The sequence below is a fragment of the Juglans microcarpa x Juglans regia genome, chromosome 3D, assembly GCF_004785595.1.
Source record: "Juglans microcarpa x Juglans regia isolate MS1-56 chromosome 3D, Jm3101_v1.0, whole genome shotgun sequence".
NCBI lineage: Eukaryota > Viridiplantae > Streptophyta > Magnoliopsida > Fagales > Juglandaceae > Juglans > Juglans microcarpa x Juglans regia.
This window is the reverse complement of record NC_054598.1, coordinates 8,088,813-8,106,110: the sequence shown is the minus strand read 5'-3', so window position 1 is coordinate 8,106,110 and position 17,298 is coordinate 8,088,813. Positions and strand designations below refer to the sequence as shown.

The following is a 17,298-nucleotide window of genomic DNA, read 5'->3' as shown; positions in this document are numbered from 1 at the left end:
CCCATAGTGTTTTTTAGGCCCAACCCAAGGTTCGAAAACTCATCAAGAGGAAAGAATAAGAAGAGAGAGGGAATGGACAAAAGGCTGATAAATGTGTCAGGAGGAAAAGAGAGAATTAGACATAAATGAGAGGTGATGTAATATAAATAAGGGGTGAATGGAAGTAAAGTAAGAAGATGGGGCAGAAGATAAAAGTGAGGGAATCAGACGACTTCATAGACTTTTGGGCTAGACTTCTCCTGGGAGGTTTCTTCAACTTCACGACAGGACCTCCAACAACGATATCTCCACCAGAAGATAGTCTCCAATATCTATTGTACAGTAAGGATAAAAAATCACGAGAGATTGTAAAACAAGTTGTGTAGTAGGAATAAAAATAAAGAAAAAATTAAAATATGTGTGATGTATAGTATAGAAAGTTGTGTAGCAAAACCTAATATGAAAATAGATTTTGAATGAAACATATAAAACACAAAATATGTAATATTATCCAAAATTTAAATTTCTCTTTACCAATTCGAATACTAATGGGTAAAGACAAATTCAAGGCCTACCCACGGGCCACTGGTATTAAAGCAACCAGCAAGTGGACGCACCCAGTCAGGGCAAGGGGCCAGAGCTCCTGTTAGATGTGGTGCACTCAATGGTGTACGCTTGCTGACTACGAACAATATCCATCAAAACCCATTCCCAAGAGTTCGAATTAAAACACCAAAAAGCCCTTTTTATCAATTTCCTATAAATAATACCTCTTGCCACTGCCAGCCTGTTCATAAATCCCCCTTCCATTTCTCTCTCTCTCGCTATTTATCTGCCCTCTTGTCCCTGTAACCTCACGTTTCGTCGGCTGGAGAGCTCTAATGGCCACCATTTCCGCTACTTCTTCTGCTACCTCTGGGGCATCCCTGAAGTTATGCTTCCAGAATAGCAAGGTAACTAGTTTTTCAGGCGTTCATTTTTATAAAAAGCTCGTTGTGAGTAAAAATCTTAGATCGGGTTCGCTTCTTGTTAATATAGGCGGTGACTTGGTTTGGATTTTGGTAGGTATTGTTGCCTTTTTTTGTTCCCTTAAATACCTAAAACTCTCCGGTTGCATGTTGAACTGTTTCGAGTAGAATTGATATGATAAAATATTATTAGAATATTATTTTTTAATATTATTATTTTGATATTTTAAAAAATTAAATTATTTATTATATATTATATTAAAATTTTAAAAAGTTGTAATGATGAGTTGAAATAGTTAAGATTGGTTTAGGAACTTAGTGCCTTTAGTGTGAGGTGACGAAGCTATTGAATATATATCCCCTGAATAGGCATTGATTTCTTGTTTACTAAGCCTGGAAAAGTAGTCGCTTTGTAAAAAATAATTATGCTTATTTGAAGATAGTAACTGCATCTTTACCGTTTTACGGAAAAAAAAAAACAATAAATTTTAATTTTAATTTCTACAAGTCGCGACCACATCGAAAGCAGTTACATTTGGCTGACTGTGAAGAGAGACATGTTGCCAACACCGTGATTTCTCCATGATTTTAGCATTCTCTGTAAATGTATCCGTTAGTCATAGGATCTTTTATTTCCTTGTACAGGAGCCATACAGCTGTAACTTGCTCTCTGTAATTCTAATTTAAACCAATATACACGCCATGCTTAAAGCAGGCTATTTTCCCTTACAGACTGTTCAGCAAGCCATTCGAATTGGACCGGTTATATTCAGGTTTGAATCAGTTTGTTTATTTAATGATTTGTTGGTTAACATGAACAATTTTTTTGATAGGTAAAATATTGAAACAAGAAATTATAATCTACTAAAAATTCTTTATATCATACTCTCACTCTACTTTCATCTCAACCTTTGAGTTTTTCTTTAAAACAAATAAAAGATATCCAAAGGTGATAGAAGTGTACCATAGGATGGTAGTGTAGTATGTAGGTTTGCTCGTTTGACTATTTTTTGCAAGGCGCTGTAGCTTAAATTTTTGGATACTATTTCTTTTATTTATAATCTGTTCATTCCTATTTGCCATATTGTTCGGGTTTAGGACTGAATATCCATGTTTCCATGGCAGAGTTCTTAAAATACTATTCAGATTTTGCCAATGAAAATAAAGAAAAGTAATAAATGCAGGTTTAAAAAAATTAACATGTTTTATTGAAACGGGTTTGGCTTAAATCTTTTAAAAATTCACTGGATACATTCTGTTTGAAAAATGAATAGACAAGATTGCTTTAAGTGAAAAAATAAGTTTTTTTCCATCAATATTTCAATAAGATGTATCCGGTGAATCACTTATATATTAAAAAAAAAAAGGATGTATCCTGTGAATTTTGAACATGATATGAGCCAAACCCTATTAAAACAATGATTAGAAGTTTAAGAACTCTACCCTAGAAAATCATAATCCAATACTTACTGAATTTCTAAAATTCTGCGTGTGCAGGTGGCTGGTGGGACTTTAACAACTCTGAAGATGGTTAGAGTAGGCTGGGCAAACAATGTCTTCCCTACTTTAAGGACCTCCCGCTTCAATGTTTGTTGTGCGGTATTTCACTTCTCCTTTTACTTGCTTTGTTTTGGTGTTGATAAGCGAGAATTCAGATTACCTATAGTTCTTATTCGATTTTTGATAGACATAAATGTTGTAGAGCTCAATTTGTGTGTGTCTCTCAGTTTAAGCTTTTAGAATTTTGGCTTGGAATTTAAAGGATCCAAATCCCATAAGTGAATTCATGAGTACCTGACAATCCCCATTTTTGGAGTGTGGCAGGCCAAGCCCGAGACAGTGCAGAAAGTCTGCGACATAGTAAAGAAACAATTGGCATTGTCTGACGAGACTGAGCTCACCCCTGAGTCCAAGTTTGCTGCCCTGGGTGCTGATTCTCTTGATACGGTATAACCTCAATTAAGTGCTTAGTTTTGACTCGATGTGTTCATTTCTATCAACTTGATTATGATGATTAAAAACACTGCTAATGCAGGTGGAAATAGTTATGAGTTTGGAGGAAGAGTTCGGAATCAATGTCGAGGAGGAAAGCTCACAGAATATAACAACGGTCCAAGAAGCAGCTGATTTGATAGAGAAGCTTGTGCAGAAGAAGCCCGAAGCTTAGAGAAAGAGCTAGTTGGTTGGGGAATGTAACAGTTTTGTTAAGGGAATTTGGGCTAGTTTGCTTTCCTCTAAATTGTTTGTGATTCCATGTTTTGAGGAGTTGTTCCCTCTCGTCAGTCTCCGAATTAGAACTGGTAATGTTTTGAGTCTGACTAGGTTAATTTCGAGGATTTTTTTTTTTTTTTTTTTTTTAAGATTCTGAATCAGTTGCAAAAAACCCATTTGGTCTCAATGTCTCATGATGCTTTGGAGTTTTGGACACCAACAGAGCTTGGCTTCTTGAAATTGTAAGTAACGAAAAGTTATTATTATTAGTATTATTATATTTAGGTGATGAAAACCATAACTTCGTATTTTCTTTTCTTGGTGGGTCTTGCGAGGTTCTCCTATAATCTTTAAATTCTAACGCCTTCGTTGGTGAGATAATTTATGAATAATAGTGAAATGGTTTAATAATAGTGAAATGGTTTGAATTGAGATGTTTTATAGGGGTTTAGAAAAATAAGAGAAAAAAAATTGAATAAAAATATTATAAAGTTAAAATATTATTATAATATTGTTTGTTTTGAAATTTAAAAAAATTGAATTATTATTTTGTGTTCTATTTGAAAGTTTAAGAAAATTATAATGATTAGATGAAAAAATTAAAGATTTAAAATTGAAAATTGGAGGTTTGGATATTGAGTTAAGATGAGATGAGATAAAAATTGAATAAAATATTATTAAAATATTATTTTTTAATATAATTTTTATTTTGAGATTTGGAAAAGTTGAATTTTTTATTGTATTTTATGTGAAAATTTAGAAAAGTTGTAATAATTAAATTATATAAGAAGAGTTGAGATGCTTTCTCAATCCAAACGACCCGTTTGTGTTTTTGTTGTTTGAATATTTAGGTAAGATAGGATGAGATGAGATTGAAGATTCTTACTATCCAAACTAAGCATAGTCTTTATTTTAAAATTAAATAATAAGAGTAGTATGGAAAAATTCAAATCCTTATATATTAATAGAGTTGTTTTATTTTTGAGTTGGTATGTATCACTTAAATGATAAGATTTAATTTATAAAAATTAAATTTTAAAATTTCTTATTAATTATTATTCACGTTAACTTATAAATATAATTTTTCATAATTTAACTACCACCATAATAATTTGGCACTAAGGGCAGGTTTGGGAATGGGATGAGACACAAAATTCTCATCTCATCTCATCTCATCATTACACCTTTTTCAAATCTCCATACAAAATATAATAAACAATTCAACTTTTTCAAATCTCAATTCACCTTTTTCAAATCCCAATACAATAATAATATTAAAACACAATATTTTAAACTCTCAAACAAAACACAAAATTCTCATCCCACCTCCCAAACCTGCCCTAAATCAAGATCGTCAGTGAAAAGTATTCCTATTTCCTGCTTTAACGAAATGTAACCCAAATTGTGAAATTTCTTTTTGCATGTTTTTTTTGTTTGAGAAGTTTGATCTAAATAACGAAGATTAACCCAAATCGTGAAATTCTTTTTTCTTTTTTCTTTTTTGTTTTTGGCAATTATGGCTTAAAGTTTAAACTAATGTTATATTTTGTATTTGTTCAATAGATTTTCCAAATTGATTTCTTTAGGTAATTCTAATTTATTTATGTAACATCTTAATCCTAGAGATCCAGAGAGTTCGCTCCTATCACCTAAAATTATCATCCAACCACATAGTATATATACTCCAAAATTCTCTATAGAACATATAACCTAATAAACTTTGAGACACAACAAAGTCTCAAAACATCCCAATAACCCAAGTCAACAGAACAAAACAATTCCACTTAATATAATCCTCCAGTAATTAAAGTACCATCTTTACATTTAATCCATTATACTCACATAGTCTTACCCATGCTTCCTATTCTTGATTCACAGCTGAAATATCCAAAACCTATGAAAATATTGTAGAGATAAGAGGTAAATTATCAACAACTCAGTAAGTAGATAACATATACTAGAATGTAAACATGAGCATTTTCAGAAAATTTAGAATGCAGAAACAAAACATTTCAATTTCAATATGCATATCTCAAAAATGCATTATCAGAATATCAAAGTGATAGTTCACATGTTCATATTCAAAAACTATTTGTCATAACATGATTAAACATCATCATCTTATCATATCATATCACATAATGTCACCATATCATATCATAGACCATGTTTAATCCCGTGGTAGGATTATGTTATCCCCGATAGCCAAACCAGACAGTATCAGAATGTGAATCTTTCCTTTGTTCATTTTCATAGCCTTGAGTGTGCGCACAAGAAAGTTCATGAAAAAAAATACTTTATTTTCAAAGTGGATGCACTCATATCAGAGATGCTGATACCAACCATATAAAATAAAGTCATGTCAAAAGTTTTCATATATCATATCATATTAAACAGAGTATTGAACATATTCATATCATTTTCACATAATCAAAACGGATTCAGAGCATCTTCATATAATATGTACAAAATTTTCAGATTTTATATTTGCTCTTTTGCACATTTCAGAAACAGTATATCAAAATATTGCCTATGTCACACCAATCATGTCAAAATATTTTCTCTTTTATACAAATTTCATGAATAATGCAAAACACACAATTGAGGTTGTTTTCACATTTTTTTTTTTCAAAACATAACATGCATATATTTCTTTTTACAAAAAATCAATCTCAGTTCAATTTTCTTTTTATACAAAGTTTAGCATAAGAATCTTGTTTACTTAGACTTTTCAACTTTTCTGAATTTCCTCACACAATGCTAAAAGAATATCAATCATTACCTATAAAATAGTTATGTACCTTGAGTAAATTTCTAATTGAACACGTATCTCATAATTGAAATTGAAATACTTAAGTAACTTATTTTAATTTCTCAAAAATTAAAATTCTTATAACCTTAAAATACCATCACTTTTCAAATTTATCGATATCCACTTAATTTCTCTTATCAAGACAATAAACTCTAAATTATTTACTACTAAAACTAACTATAAAAATTTAATACTAGATAATATAATTTAACTCCTTAATTGTTTTCTCTAGGAAAAATAAAGTTTTTGGGTTAACAACTTAAAATATTAAGCCCATGTAAAATACATTTCAAGTTTAATATTCATTTGACATAATTATAATAAAATCTATGAAAGAAAACAGCATAATTTTGTTTAATAGAACATACCTGATCAGATTTGAAGCGTCCAAAATAAAGTTAAATACTTACTATTTACAATTGAAATTCAATTGTAAACGAAAAATTTAATATCAACTAATATAATTTAAATTTTTAAATATTTTCTGTTAAATATAAAGTGAGATGAAGCCCACTTAAAATAACGCAATAGTTTTCTACAATCAAACTTATGCCCATCGTAAAACCAAACCCAAACAAAAATACAATTTCAAAATACATTATAATTTAGCTTATAACTCAAAGGGAAATAAATGAGATTTCATCTCAAAAGTTTACTCTACTTTGCGTAATAAGCTTTACAGGAGACTCAAAGAAATCACTTCCATTTTATTTGAAAACAAGGAGCTGTTTGTGTATGGCAGAGGGGGTGGCAGAGGCTTACCGAGAGAGAACTAGCGTGGAGGAGAGATCACGTAAGGACTTTCGGACAATTTACTTCGTGGGCTTCATGGTGAGGGAGTGGAGAGGAGTTGCTGGTGCCGCCATGGTGCAAGGCAGCGGCCATACAGGGTGAGGCTTTCAGTTTGTGTGGAGCTGGGCAGCTTGAAGAGGCTAAACGGGGGAGGGATACCCACGGTGGTCTCGGTTTGTCCGCATGTCTCCATGAAGCGCACGACAATCATGAAAGCCTTCCGTTGACGGTTGCTGCAGCAAATGCATGGTGGAGGACTGAGACCCGAACAAAAACTTGCTTTGTTTCAACAGAGGCTCTCGGTTTAGGCGCGCGCGGTGATGGTGCAATGGTTTGCGGCTATGTGTTTCCAAAACTAGAAGCTGACCTACGATGCCTTTATAGCTGAGGAAGGCAGCGACAACAATGCAGTGGCTTAGACCTAGGTGATAGAAGGGCTGAGGGAGAGAGGTTAATGATGGAGGGTTAGGGTGGTTGGGCACAGCTGGGCTTCGTACCTGGTGGTTTACGGTTGGGTGTGTGAGTGGTGGTGGTGGTGCAACAGCTAATAACGCCAAGACGCGGCTGTGTGGATTTTTCGTGGGATGAGGTGGTGGCCGGCGTTGTATGGCAGACGGACAGAGGGGTTCACGTAGGTCCTGGGAGGTTGTTTCGTGAGATGGAGGCTCAACGACAACCAAAAAGTCTACAGACCCACCGAATCGCAGCACCATAAAAGAAAACTCGTAAAAGAGGGAGAGGGAGTGTAAGGGGATCTGTTGAGAGAAAAATGGAGAGAAAACCCAACTGCAAGGACGTGGGAAAGATGGAAACGAGGGAGAAAATTACGGGGTCGGGGAAACGTACGTAGCGGGAGAGGAGAGACGAAAAAAAGAAGGGAAAAAGGAAATCTTTTGACAAAACGGTGCGTATATGTTTTTAGAAACTAGGGTTGGGTTGTCGAGATGGCTTGTGAAAAATCTTGGTTATAACTTTTCATCTTTCAAAATTTACTTTGCCTAAAGCAGAGTCTAAAATACTTATCCATCACGTAACTTTCCACATCTAATTTAATCCTTGATCATTATGTTAAATATGATATTCCAAGGTTCTAACTTTTCGATACTTTCTCCTTTAAGCATACACGTTTCTTACATGGCATCGATCATTATATCGTAGATACAGTTCAAGTCTATAAATATCAACCTCAACAATGAAAATAAAAGCCTAATAATAATTTCAATCATTTATTTTACAAAAAATGTGAAATTTGAGCCGTGTCTCCACAACGAATTGGCCCGATGGAAACGTTGAGAATTTAAGAAGAGTAAATTATAATACTCTATATAATAAGAATAAGAGTAGATAGTGTATGAAATCTCACATTAATTAGGAAGAAAAAATTATTACTCTTTATAAAATTTTAATAAGACTCTAATTGCATCATTAACTAGTCATTTTAGAGTATATACCATGTAGTTTGAATTTTTCATTAGAGCGTTACATTTTATACATTCATCAAATTTTTATCATAAAACTTCAGGATAAAATTCAGAAATACAATGCTATGGGGAATGCTTGGTTAGTAAAAAATTTGAAAAATTTTCAGAATTATTGGAAAAGAATGAGACTTGTTTTGTTATCATTTTGTGAGAGTAGATTGACCATGACAGATTTAAAAGAGAGTACCATATAATTTTACGTATAATATTATAAGTATTGAGTATCCTTCTTAGTTTTATCTGTTTTATCTTTTTTAATTCAAATTTTGAAATTTAAAATCTTCACAATTTCAATAACTCACACATCGACATGTATAGTTATATGTATAAAATTGTAAATATAAATAGAAATTTTCAATTAGATAAGATTTTGATTCGATAATTTTTTAAATTCTTTTATTTTTTGTGATTAACCATTTTCTTTTTCAGTCCCTCTACAGGAATAGAAGGTTTGCACTAAAGAAATGCACAGATGATATATTTCTGTTTATATATAAATATATATATATATATATATATTAAAAAAGAAACAACAGGAATGCATGATGGTAACATGGCATGTTGGGATTTAAATATGGTTTCATCTCATCTTATCATTATAATTTTTTTAAATTTTTATATAAAATATAATAAATAATTAAATTTTTTTAAATTTAAAAATAATAATAATATTAAAAAATAATATTTTATTCAGTTAATTTAAAACCATCAAATCTATCTCACTATTCACATCAGCAATTATTCGGTGCAAATTATCGGCCTCCTTAACATCTTTCTTTTCTTTTAACAGTCTAGGAAAAGCTTGAAGAATTTGAAAAAAAACAAAAGAAAAAAAGTGGAGTTTATTTGTTTCCATACGTCAGACTCAGAAGTGGAGTTTGTTCAATTTTGAATACTTGACAAAAGGGGTGTGAAGGCTTACGGTCTAGCACTCACCAATACATTCTGCTTTTTCCGGATCGCTGACGTGTACGACCCAGATTCAAACTCTGTCATGTCCTAGATTTTCTTCGTCCTTGTAATCCTACCCCTTTTCGCACTCATCTTCCCCTCTACATCCCTCTTTCGTTTAATGCATGTTAATACAGAACCTTCGCCTTCTATTTTTTCGAGCCACAGGAAAGTCTTCAGATTCACCGTCTCAAGCTTATCAGATCACATCTTACATCAAGATCTCTCACCAATTTTGAATCTTTCTTTTAAACTCGAGTATAATTTTATTGTTTAAATTAGATCTTTGAGATATTGAACAAAAAAAACCCTAACGTAATTTTGTGCAACTTGTAAGATCCGGTGAAGATCCGATCCCTGAAGTATAGGATTTGAATTCGATGGTTTTTGGAGAATCTTGAATAAGATTTTAATATATGGTCGTTGCTGGATCGAATTGTTTTAAGTGGAATAATTCTGAGGGGATTGAAGAAACCCTAGGTGAGATGGGGAAGGATGAGACTAAGGTCGAAGATGTGGAAGAAGGTGAGATTTCTGATACAGCTTCGGTGGAGGAGATCACAGAGGAAGATTTCAAAAAGCAGGAGAGTATTACTGCAACAAATACTGTCTCGTCGAAACCAAAAGCCGGGACTAGGGTTTGGACGGTGCAGGATCTGTATCAGTACCAGGTTTCTCGCGGCTATGCTTCGAGCTTGTATAATCTAGCGTGGGCACAGGCCGTGCAGAATAAACCTCTGAATGAGATTTTCGTGATGGAGGCGGAGGTTGACCCCGACGAGAAATCGAAGCAATCCTCTGCTCTTCCAAATTCCAACTCAAAGGGAATTGATGAAATGCTGATTGACGATGACAATGGGGACGACGTGGATGTGAAGGTTGTGGATGTGGATAAGGAGGAAGGGGAATTGGAGGAGGGCGAGATTGATTTGGATTCGGAGCCGGTAGATAAGGGGGCCGAGACTGACGTAGTTAAAGACGAAGCGGTTTTGTGTAATGAGATTGTAAATGTTGAGAATTCAGAGATTGTTTCGGACAAGCGAATGACTTCGATTTTGGAAGCTCTGGAGAGTGTGACTGTGATAGAAGCAGAGAAGTAAGTTGATGGTATTGCGTTTTGAGTGTGTTGGGTGACTTGCCTTATTTCTAACACTTACAGTTGGGTTGTTTTGACAATTGATTTACTTTTGGGTTTGACATTTATGGTTGATTTATTTGTTCTAGATCATTTGGAGAAGTTTGCTCCCGAATGCACAAAACTTTGGAGAGCTTGAAGAAAGTGTTTTCTGAAAATCATGTTCCCCTCAAGGATGCTCTTGTTCAATTGTCGTTCACTGCGATTCAAGCAGTCAATTCTGTAAGGCACCCCAGCGTTTTTGAATTTGCTACATTGTTATCATCACCGAGTATAATTTTTTTTTTAAGTACTCTTGATGAGTTCAAAGGTGCTGGTTTTAAACATTGTAGAGTTTCAATAATTGTTTAATTTCAGGTTTTCTGCTCCATGAACAATGATCAAAAGGAACAGAATAAGGACAATTTGTTGAGGTTTTAATCATTTTCTATGCTTATTCTTTAAGTTATTTGAAATTCGATGCCATCAATTATTTAGTCATCTCATTTGTTGCATTTTGGTGACCAGGTTAATTTCTTATGTCAAGAACTTTAATCCCCCTTTATTTTCCTCTGAGCAGATGAAAGAGGTGCGGTTATATCTAACCTGGTTTTTTGAAATTTTCTGCCCTTGCTTGTTTTTAGTGTAGGAAGATGTTGATGTTGTTGAAACTAAAATTTTGTGTCTTGTTCACAGATAGAGGTCATGAAGCCCTCCGTGGATTCTGTGGATCCATTGTTGAGCTCTACAGATAGTGTTAAACACTATGAAATGACAGCAATTGATGAGACTAATAATAAGGATTCTAATGCTTCAGCCAAAAGTGATGCTCTTGAATTGACTTCTTCTAATAAGTTATCTTCAGATTCTGTGGCTGCTGGATCCTTGGTTCATAGTAACCCAAATATTCTATCTGAAGTTTTGAGACCAGGTATTTCTAGCTTTAAGAGTAGAGGAGCTTTGCTCCCGTTGTTAGACCTTCACAAGGATCACGATGCAGACAGTCTCCCATCGCCCACACGAGAAGCACCATCGCGCTTCCCTGTGCACAAAGTAATGACTGTTGGAGAAGGTATGGCTAACCCATTGTTACCCACAGCTAAGGTGGCGCATGACACTGAAGATCCTAAATTGCGTATTTATGAAACTGATGCTCTCAAAGCTTTTTCTAATTATCAACAAAAATTTGGGCGAAATTCCTTCTTTACAAGTGATAGACTTCCCAGCCCAACCCCTTCAGAAGAATGTGATGATGGGAATGGTGACATTGGTGGGGAGGTTTCCAGTTCTTCCAGTAGTGGTAATTTAAGAAATGTTAATCCACCCATTCTGGGACAACCTGTTACTCCCTCCATGAACAGTTCCAGCATGCAAGGACTGATCACTACTAAGAACGCTACAACTGCATCCTCTGGCTCTAATATCATATCAAAAGCTTTGGCAAAGAGCAGAGACCCAAGGCTTCGGTTAGCCAATTCTGATGTCAGTGCTTTAGATCTCAACCAACGCCCCTTATCTTTGGTGCACAACACACCCAAAGTGGAACCTGTTGGAACAATTAGCTCAAGAAAGCAAAAAACTGTTGAGGAGCCTACATTGGAAGGTCATGCATTGAAAAGGCAAAGGATTGGATTGGAAAATTCTGGAGTTGTTAAGGATGTGGAAAATGTGTCTTGTAGTGGTGGCTGGTTGGACAACACCGGTACAGTTGGACCTCAGTTAATGAACAGAAACCAGTTCATGGAGAAAGCAGAAGTTGATCCCAGAAAAATGGCTGAGGTTGTAAGTTGTTCAAGCTCTAGTTGTGCCAATGCCAATGAAACAATTAGTAGAAATGACAACGTGTCGGTGACAGGTACCAGCACCACAGCTTCTTTGCCTGCTTTATTGAAAGATATTGCTGTGAATCCAACTATGCTGCTAAATATACTTAAGATGGGGGGACAACAGAGATTAGCAGTAGATGCCTTGCAAAACTCTGCTGATCCTGCAAAAATTACGACACTACCTGCATGCTCAACCTCAATACTGGGAGCAGCTCCCTTGGGGAATGTTGCTCCATCAAAGGCCTCAGGGCTTTTGCAGAAACCAACAGGAACACTACAGGTCCCTTCACTGGTAGATCCCATGGTGAGCAGTTGATTTATCTATTTCCTACTCTTTCAGAGTACAGAAATGATTTAAGCATTAAGCATGTGCTTTTTAAGTCTGGGTTTGTTCTTTGTGCTGGTTTAAGAGCTTATCTCTTGTTTGAATCCGGCTTCTATATTCCTCATTTCTTTTTGCCCATTCTTTTTTTGATAACTAAGAAATCTTTATTGATAGGTGCAATAAGTTGCATATAAATGGAAATGTGATTGGTAACCTCTAGGAGGGATTTTAATTTTACTTTTATTAGCTTGTTTGAAATAATTTTTTGTTAGTTTGCTTGATCTTAAAATTGATTTCTCTACACGTTTCAGTTGGTTATGTGATATATAAAAGCAGTCGACTTAATAAAAAAGAGTGATAAATTTACATAACAGATGCTTTTGACACTTATCTAGAAAACTAAGACAGTTTTTTATTGAATCATCACCTCACAAACAATTAAGTAAAATTAGACCATAAAGTTGCTAAACATTTTAAATGACAAATCAATTATTACTATGCTTGCTTCTTTTGAGTATAGCTTGATGCATGCTTAACAATGACAGTGCCTGCAGGAAGACACAGGTAAAATTCGCATGAAACCCCGTGACCCTCGCCGTATCCTCCATGGCAATTCACTTCACAAGCATCCAAGCTCGGGACATGAGCACATCAAAATTATTGTGCCTCCTACATCAAGCACCCAGGGAAGTAAGGACAATCTGAATGCCCAAAAGCAAGAGGGTGAGGCAGATGCAAAGTCGGTGCATTCACAATCGGTTGCACCACCTGACATTGCTCGGCAGTTCACAAAGAATCTGAAAAATATTGCTGATATTATTTCTGTTTCTCAAGCATCAACAACTCCAATAATTTCTCAGAATATGTCTTCTGAAACAGTACAAGTTAAGTCGGACAAAGTGGATGTGAAAGTTGTAGCTTCAAATTCTGAGGAACAGCAGTCTTCGACAAGTACAGCACTTGAAGTAGGTGTAGCAATTGCTTCTCGATCAGAAAACATGTGGGGGGATGTTGAGCATTTATTCGAAGGATATGATGACCAGCAAAAAGCTGCCATCCAGAGAGAGAGGGCAAGGAGGATAGAAGAACAGAAGAAAATGTTTGCTGCACACAAGCTCTGCCTTGTCTTAGATCTGGATCACACGCTTCTCAATTCAGCAAAGGTTACAACTTTTTTTCATTATCTATTGCTGGTCCATGGAGAATGCTTGTTTTGTAATATCTTTTTAATTTGACTCATCTTTTTCAGTTTGTGGAAGTAGATCCTGTTCATGATGAGATATTGAGAAAAAAAGAGGAACAAGATCGTGAAAAACCGCAGAGGCACCTCTTCCGCTTTCCGCACATGGGAATGTGGACCAAACTACGACCTGGTATTTGGACTTTTTTGGAGAAGGTAAATTTGATCGATTAATCTCTTTTATCTTTTTTGTTGCCTAAATAACCAATGGGCTCAATGCGAAGCACTCAATGCGATATATGTTTGTGGTTTAGGCTAGCAAGCTTTTTGAGCTGCATCTATACACCATGGGGAACAAGCTGTATGCTACAGAGATGGCAAAAGTGCTTGATCCAAAAGGGGTTCTGTTTGCTGGACGAGTTATCTCTAGGGGGGATGATGGGGATCTTATTGATGGTGACGAGAGGGTTCCAAAGAGTAAGGATCTGGAAGGGGTTCTGGGTATGGAATCAGCTGTTGTAATTATAGATGATTCTGTGAGGGTTTGGCCGCATAACAAACTGAACTTGATAGTTGTAGAAAGGTTAGTTACCTGTATTCAATAAAGAATGTGTGATTTCTGTAAGTGATTTTATACTTTGCTTAGGCAGCCTCATTCTCTTATCCAAATGCTAATAATGCATGGATTTATTACAGGTATACGTACTTTCCCTGTAGTAGACGCCAATTTGGGCTTCTAGGTCCTTCTCTGCTTGAGATTGACCATGATGAGAGACCAGAAGAGGGAACTTTGGCATCCTCTTTGGGGGTAAGGCTATTTTTTAACTTGCGTAGAGAATCTGCAAATGATTAATTACACTCCGCTGACCATTTGTCTTATGTTCAAATAGGTTATTGAGAGAATACATCAAAACTTTTTCTCCCACCATTCCTTAGATGAAGTTGATGTAAGAAATATACTAGCTGCAGAACAGCGGAAGATTTTGGCTGGCTGTCGTATTGTATTTAGCAGGGTTTTTCCAGTTGGCGAAGCCAATCCTCACCTACACCCATTGTGGCAGACAGCTGAACAGTTTGGTGCTGTATGCACCAATCAAATAGACGAACAGGTTACACATGTAGTTGCCAATTCTCTTGGAACTGATAAGGTATTGCATCACTTAAGTTGTTTGAACATAAAAAATAAAAAAATAAAAAATCTTGGTAACCCCTAGAGGTTGGCTTGAGTGGTATAGGCCTTGGTCTTGATGGTATGCTCCCTCTAGGTCTAATATTTAAATTCTCTTAGGTGCAAACAATTTCTAAGGGCTATCCGATTGGAGGATTTTTCTCTTGAATTACCCGAAGTGCACTTGCGGGAAACTTCTTGACGAGGGCCTGTGCACTCTTGGATTAGTTGAGACGCTGTTCCTTAACACCTGGTGCCAATAAAAAAATAAAAATCTTGGGCATATGCATGATGCCCAATTATCTTACAAACTTTTTTTTACTAAAATAACGGTACCCAATTTTAAATATTTTACACACTTGTTCATATAGTTGTGAAAAAAAAAAAAAAGATTAGGTGTGCATTTAAAGTAAAACTTGCTTATCTATTGTTATGAACAGGTGAATTGGGCTCTTTCTACAGGAAGATTTGTTGTATATCCAGGCTGGTAAGATTACTTTATCCGAGTCAGGGAAATTTATGTTTCTTTCTCATTTATTATTATTATTATTTTCAAGTAGTCCTCTGTTTTAGGAACTGACGTGGTTTTTCTCCCTTCCCCTGTTTCTACGCTTGTTTCCCCTCTATTGCCTTTTGCTGTAAAAACAGGGTGGAAGCATCAGCATTGCTTTACCGGAGGGCAAATGAACGAGATTTTGCCATTAAACCACAAACAATATCCTCCATATCCCCCGTTGGTTAACTAAAACCTAACAAACATAAAATCAAAAGTTGGGATACCTGGAGATGGATAGTGAGCAAATGCTAGGTAGGATCAGGCTAGCCATGAGAATGTTGGCATAGTTTTCAGTTCATGCTATCCATCCCTTACAGCTGGCGGCTGCATTTTCCCTTGCCAAATTTGCTAGTCTCGAACTTTTTCTTTATTGGGTTGGGTGGGTTACTAAATTTAGGGGAAGAGAGTATCTATGTGGTCGTTGACCAAGATGGATGTGGTTTAGCTGCGACTAAAATCCCCACTGCGGCAAGATTTTGGATCGAGATTGCTTGAGGCCTTGACAAATGCTGTGAATCAATGCATCGGCCTCTGGGGAACACAGCTGATTATTGTTGAGGTTGGGAGATTCAAAAAAGTAATACGAAAGATAAAAAGGTTAAAAACGGTATGAAAGAGATACTGACCCAACTGGAGCTTCTTTGAAATACTTAATTGTGTGCAATTCATAATATATATTGAAACACGAAGACATTGAGAGAGGGAGAGACCTGAATGGGAGGGAGAGGACAAATGGGATTTTACTCTTAACCTACATTTGTACAGACATTTTCGTTGGCTCGTACTGGTGTAGAGTGAGGAGAGATTAGTTTGATATTTGCAATACCTGGTTCATGGATTCTCTGATAAATCTAATGGACTTGGGCGGTTCCCCTGTTTCCTTACTACACGACTCGAAAGGTAAGTTTAGGCATCCAACGGAAACAACTTGGCTTCAGGGAACAAATTGAAACGTATATCTAGCTGTTTTTTCTTAGTTTCTTTCGTATACAGGCCTTTTTTCGTTATTTTATTTTAATTATGTATATTTTAATGGTTCAAGGCCTTCCACCAAAGACAATAAAATGCGGAGTTTTGGGAATCTGCAAGCATATTTCAGAAGCACCAAAAAATAGATTCTTTATTGTCAAAAGATAGCAGAAACTAACTATATCTCGAAAAGAAGAGAATAGAGTTATAGATAGATTAATTGCGTTAACGACGATGAATTAGTTTCCGTAAACGACAATGAAGACCGAATTAGTTTCATAGCTATTGGAATGATGAGCCGCCACTGTGGATTTATGGCAAAGGACCTCTCCATAATTCATTCGATTCTCCCCTTGAACCTTTCTTGAATGGACAGTGGTACATCCACCGATAGAAGGGTATCTAAATTCTAATGGTGTATTCATAATGTTTTAATTATTTTTTTAAAACCATTTGTGTTAGTATCTTTCTAAAAAAAAAATACTAAAAAATAAATACATACAAATGCTGATCGTACACTTTGTCGATATCCATCTTCGGTGAGAGCATCATTTTCTTTCTTGATTTGGAGATTGAAGCTGTTCAGCAGATCTGTAATGTAATTTACCAAATTGGTCTAAAACTGAGAGGAGTGAGGACCACAAGAACTGTGAATCCAAAACGCCCCCCATGTACCGGTTTGCTTCTCTATTTGTAGGAGGCTGCCTTGCGTCGCTTACGTAAATGAAGCTTGATTCTGCAAGCATATCATATACTTATAAGTAGAAAATATGACGGGGACCGAGTCCGACTTCGATTTTTTTTCAGAATTTTAGGAGTAGGGGAGAGGCATAGAGTGGGAGAGACATATTATTACTCTTGGTCCTAGAGTTCAAATAGAAAGTCTAGGAGATTAAAATTTGACAGAGTTTATATTCCAATTATTACGTAAGAGTAATTTTACATACAACTGTGAAGTGTGTAAAC

The 17,298-nt window shown here is 35.5% G+C and overlaps 2 protein-coding genes across 4 annotated transcripts; both read left to right on the top strand.

The window, feature by feature from the left end:
* Nucleotides 1–609: 609 nt before the first annotated feature.
* LOC121256454 (acyl carrier protein 1, chloroplastic-like) lies at nucleotides 610–3,427 on the top strand. 2 transcript variants are annotated; one of them, XM_041157260.1, is made up of 4 exons: nucleotides 610–932; nucleotides 2,445–2,546; nucleotides 2,772–2,894; nucleotides 2,983–3,427. In XM_041157260.1, the coding sequence occupies exons 1-4, from the start codon at nucleotides 861–863 to the stop codon at nucleotides 3,112–3,114; spliced, it is 429 nt and encodes a 142-aa protein (XP_041013194.1). In that variant the 5' UTR covers nucleotides 610–860; the 3' UTR covers nucleotides 3,115–3,427. The 2 variants fall into 2 exon arrangements, with proteins under 2 accessions (XP_041013194.1, XP_041013193.1); XM_041157259.1 differs by having other exon boundaries at nucleotides 612–932; nucleotides 2,769–2,894.
* A 5,790-nt stretch (nucleotides 3,428–9,217) lies between these two features.
* Nucleotides 9,218–16,444, top strand: LOC121254947 (RNA polymerase II C-terminal domain phosphatase-like 3). Of its 2 annotated transcripts, none has more exons than XM_041155187.1 (12): nucleotides 9,218–10,290; nucleotides 10,419–10,551; nucleotides 10,687–10,742; nucleotides 10,837–10,897; nucleotides 11,005–12,438; nucleotides 13,005–13,622; nucleotides 13,709–13,855; nucleotides 13,954–14,222; nucleotides 14,336–14,447; nucleotides 14,530–14,787; nucleotides 15,248–15,294; nucleotides 15,456–16,444. In XM_041155187.1, exons 1-12 carry the CDS (start codon nucleotides 9,611–9,613, stop codon nucleotides 15,547–15,549), a joined length of 3,909 nt encoding a protein of 1,302 aa, XP_041011121.1. In that variant the 5' UTR covers nucleotides 9,218–9,610; the 3' UTR covers nucleotides 15,550–16,444. The 2 variants fall into 2 exon arrangements, with proteins under 2 accessions (XP_041011121.1, XP_041011122.1); XM_041155188.1 differs by having other exon boundaries at nucleotides 9,220–10,290; nucleotides 13,014–13,622.
* The last annotated feature ends 854 nt before the right edge of the window (nucleotides 16,445–17,298 follow it).

Bases quoted from the DNA above. Each gene is read 5' to 3' on its own strand.
- LOC121256454 (XM_041157259.1), top strand. From the start codon at position 861: ATGGCCACCATTTCCGCTACTTCTTCTGCTACCTCTGGGGCATCCCTG. The intron at 933-2,444 runs GTAACTAGTTTT...CTGCGTGTGCAG, and splicing joins TATGCTTCCAGAATAGCAAG to GTGGCTGGTGGGACTTTAAC. The intron at 2,895-2,982 runs GTATAACCTCAA...CTGCTAATGCAG, and splicing joins GTGCTGATTCTCTTGATACG to GTGGAAATAGTTATGAGTTT.
- LOC121254947 (XM_041155187.1), top strand. From the start codon at position 9,611: ATGGTCGTTGCTGGATCGAATTGTTTTAAGTGGAATAATTCTGAGGGG. The intron at 14,223-14,335 runs GTTAGTTACCTG...GATTTATTACAG, and splicing joins AACTTGATAGTTGTAGAAAG to GTATACGTACTTTCCCTGTA. The intron at 14,788-15,247 runs GTATTGCATCAC...TGTTATGAACAG, and splicing joins ATTCTCTTGGAACTGATAAG to GTGAATTGGGCTCTTTCTAC.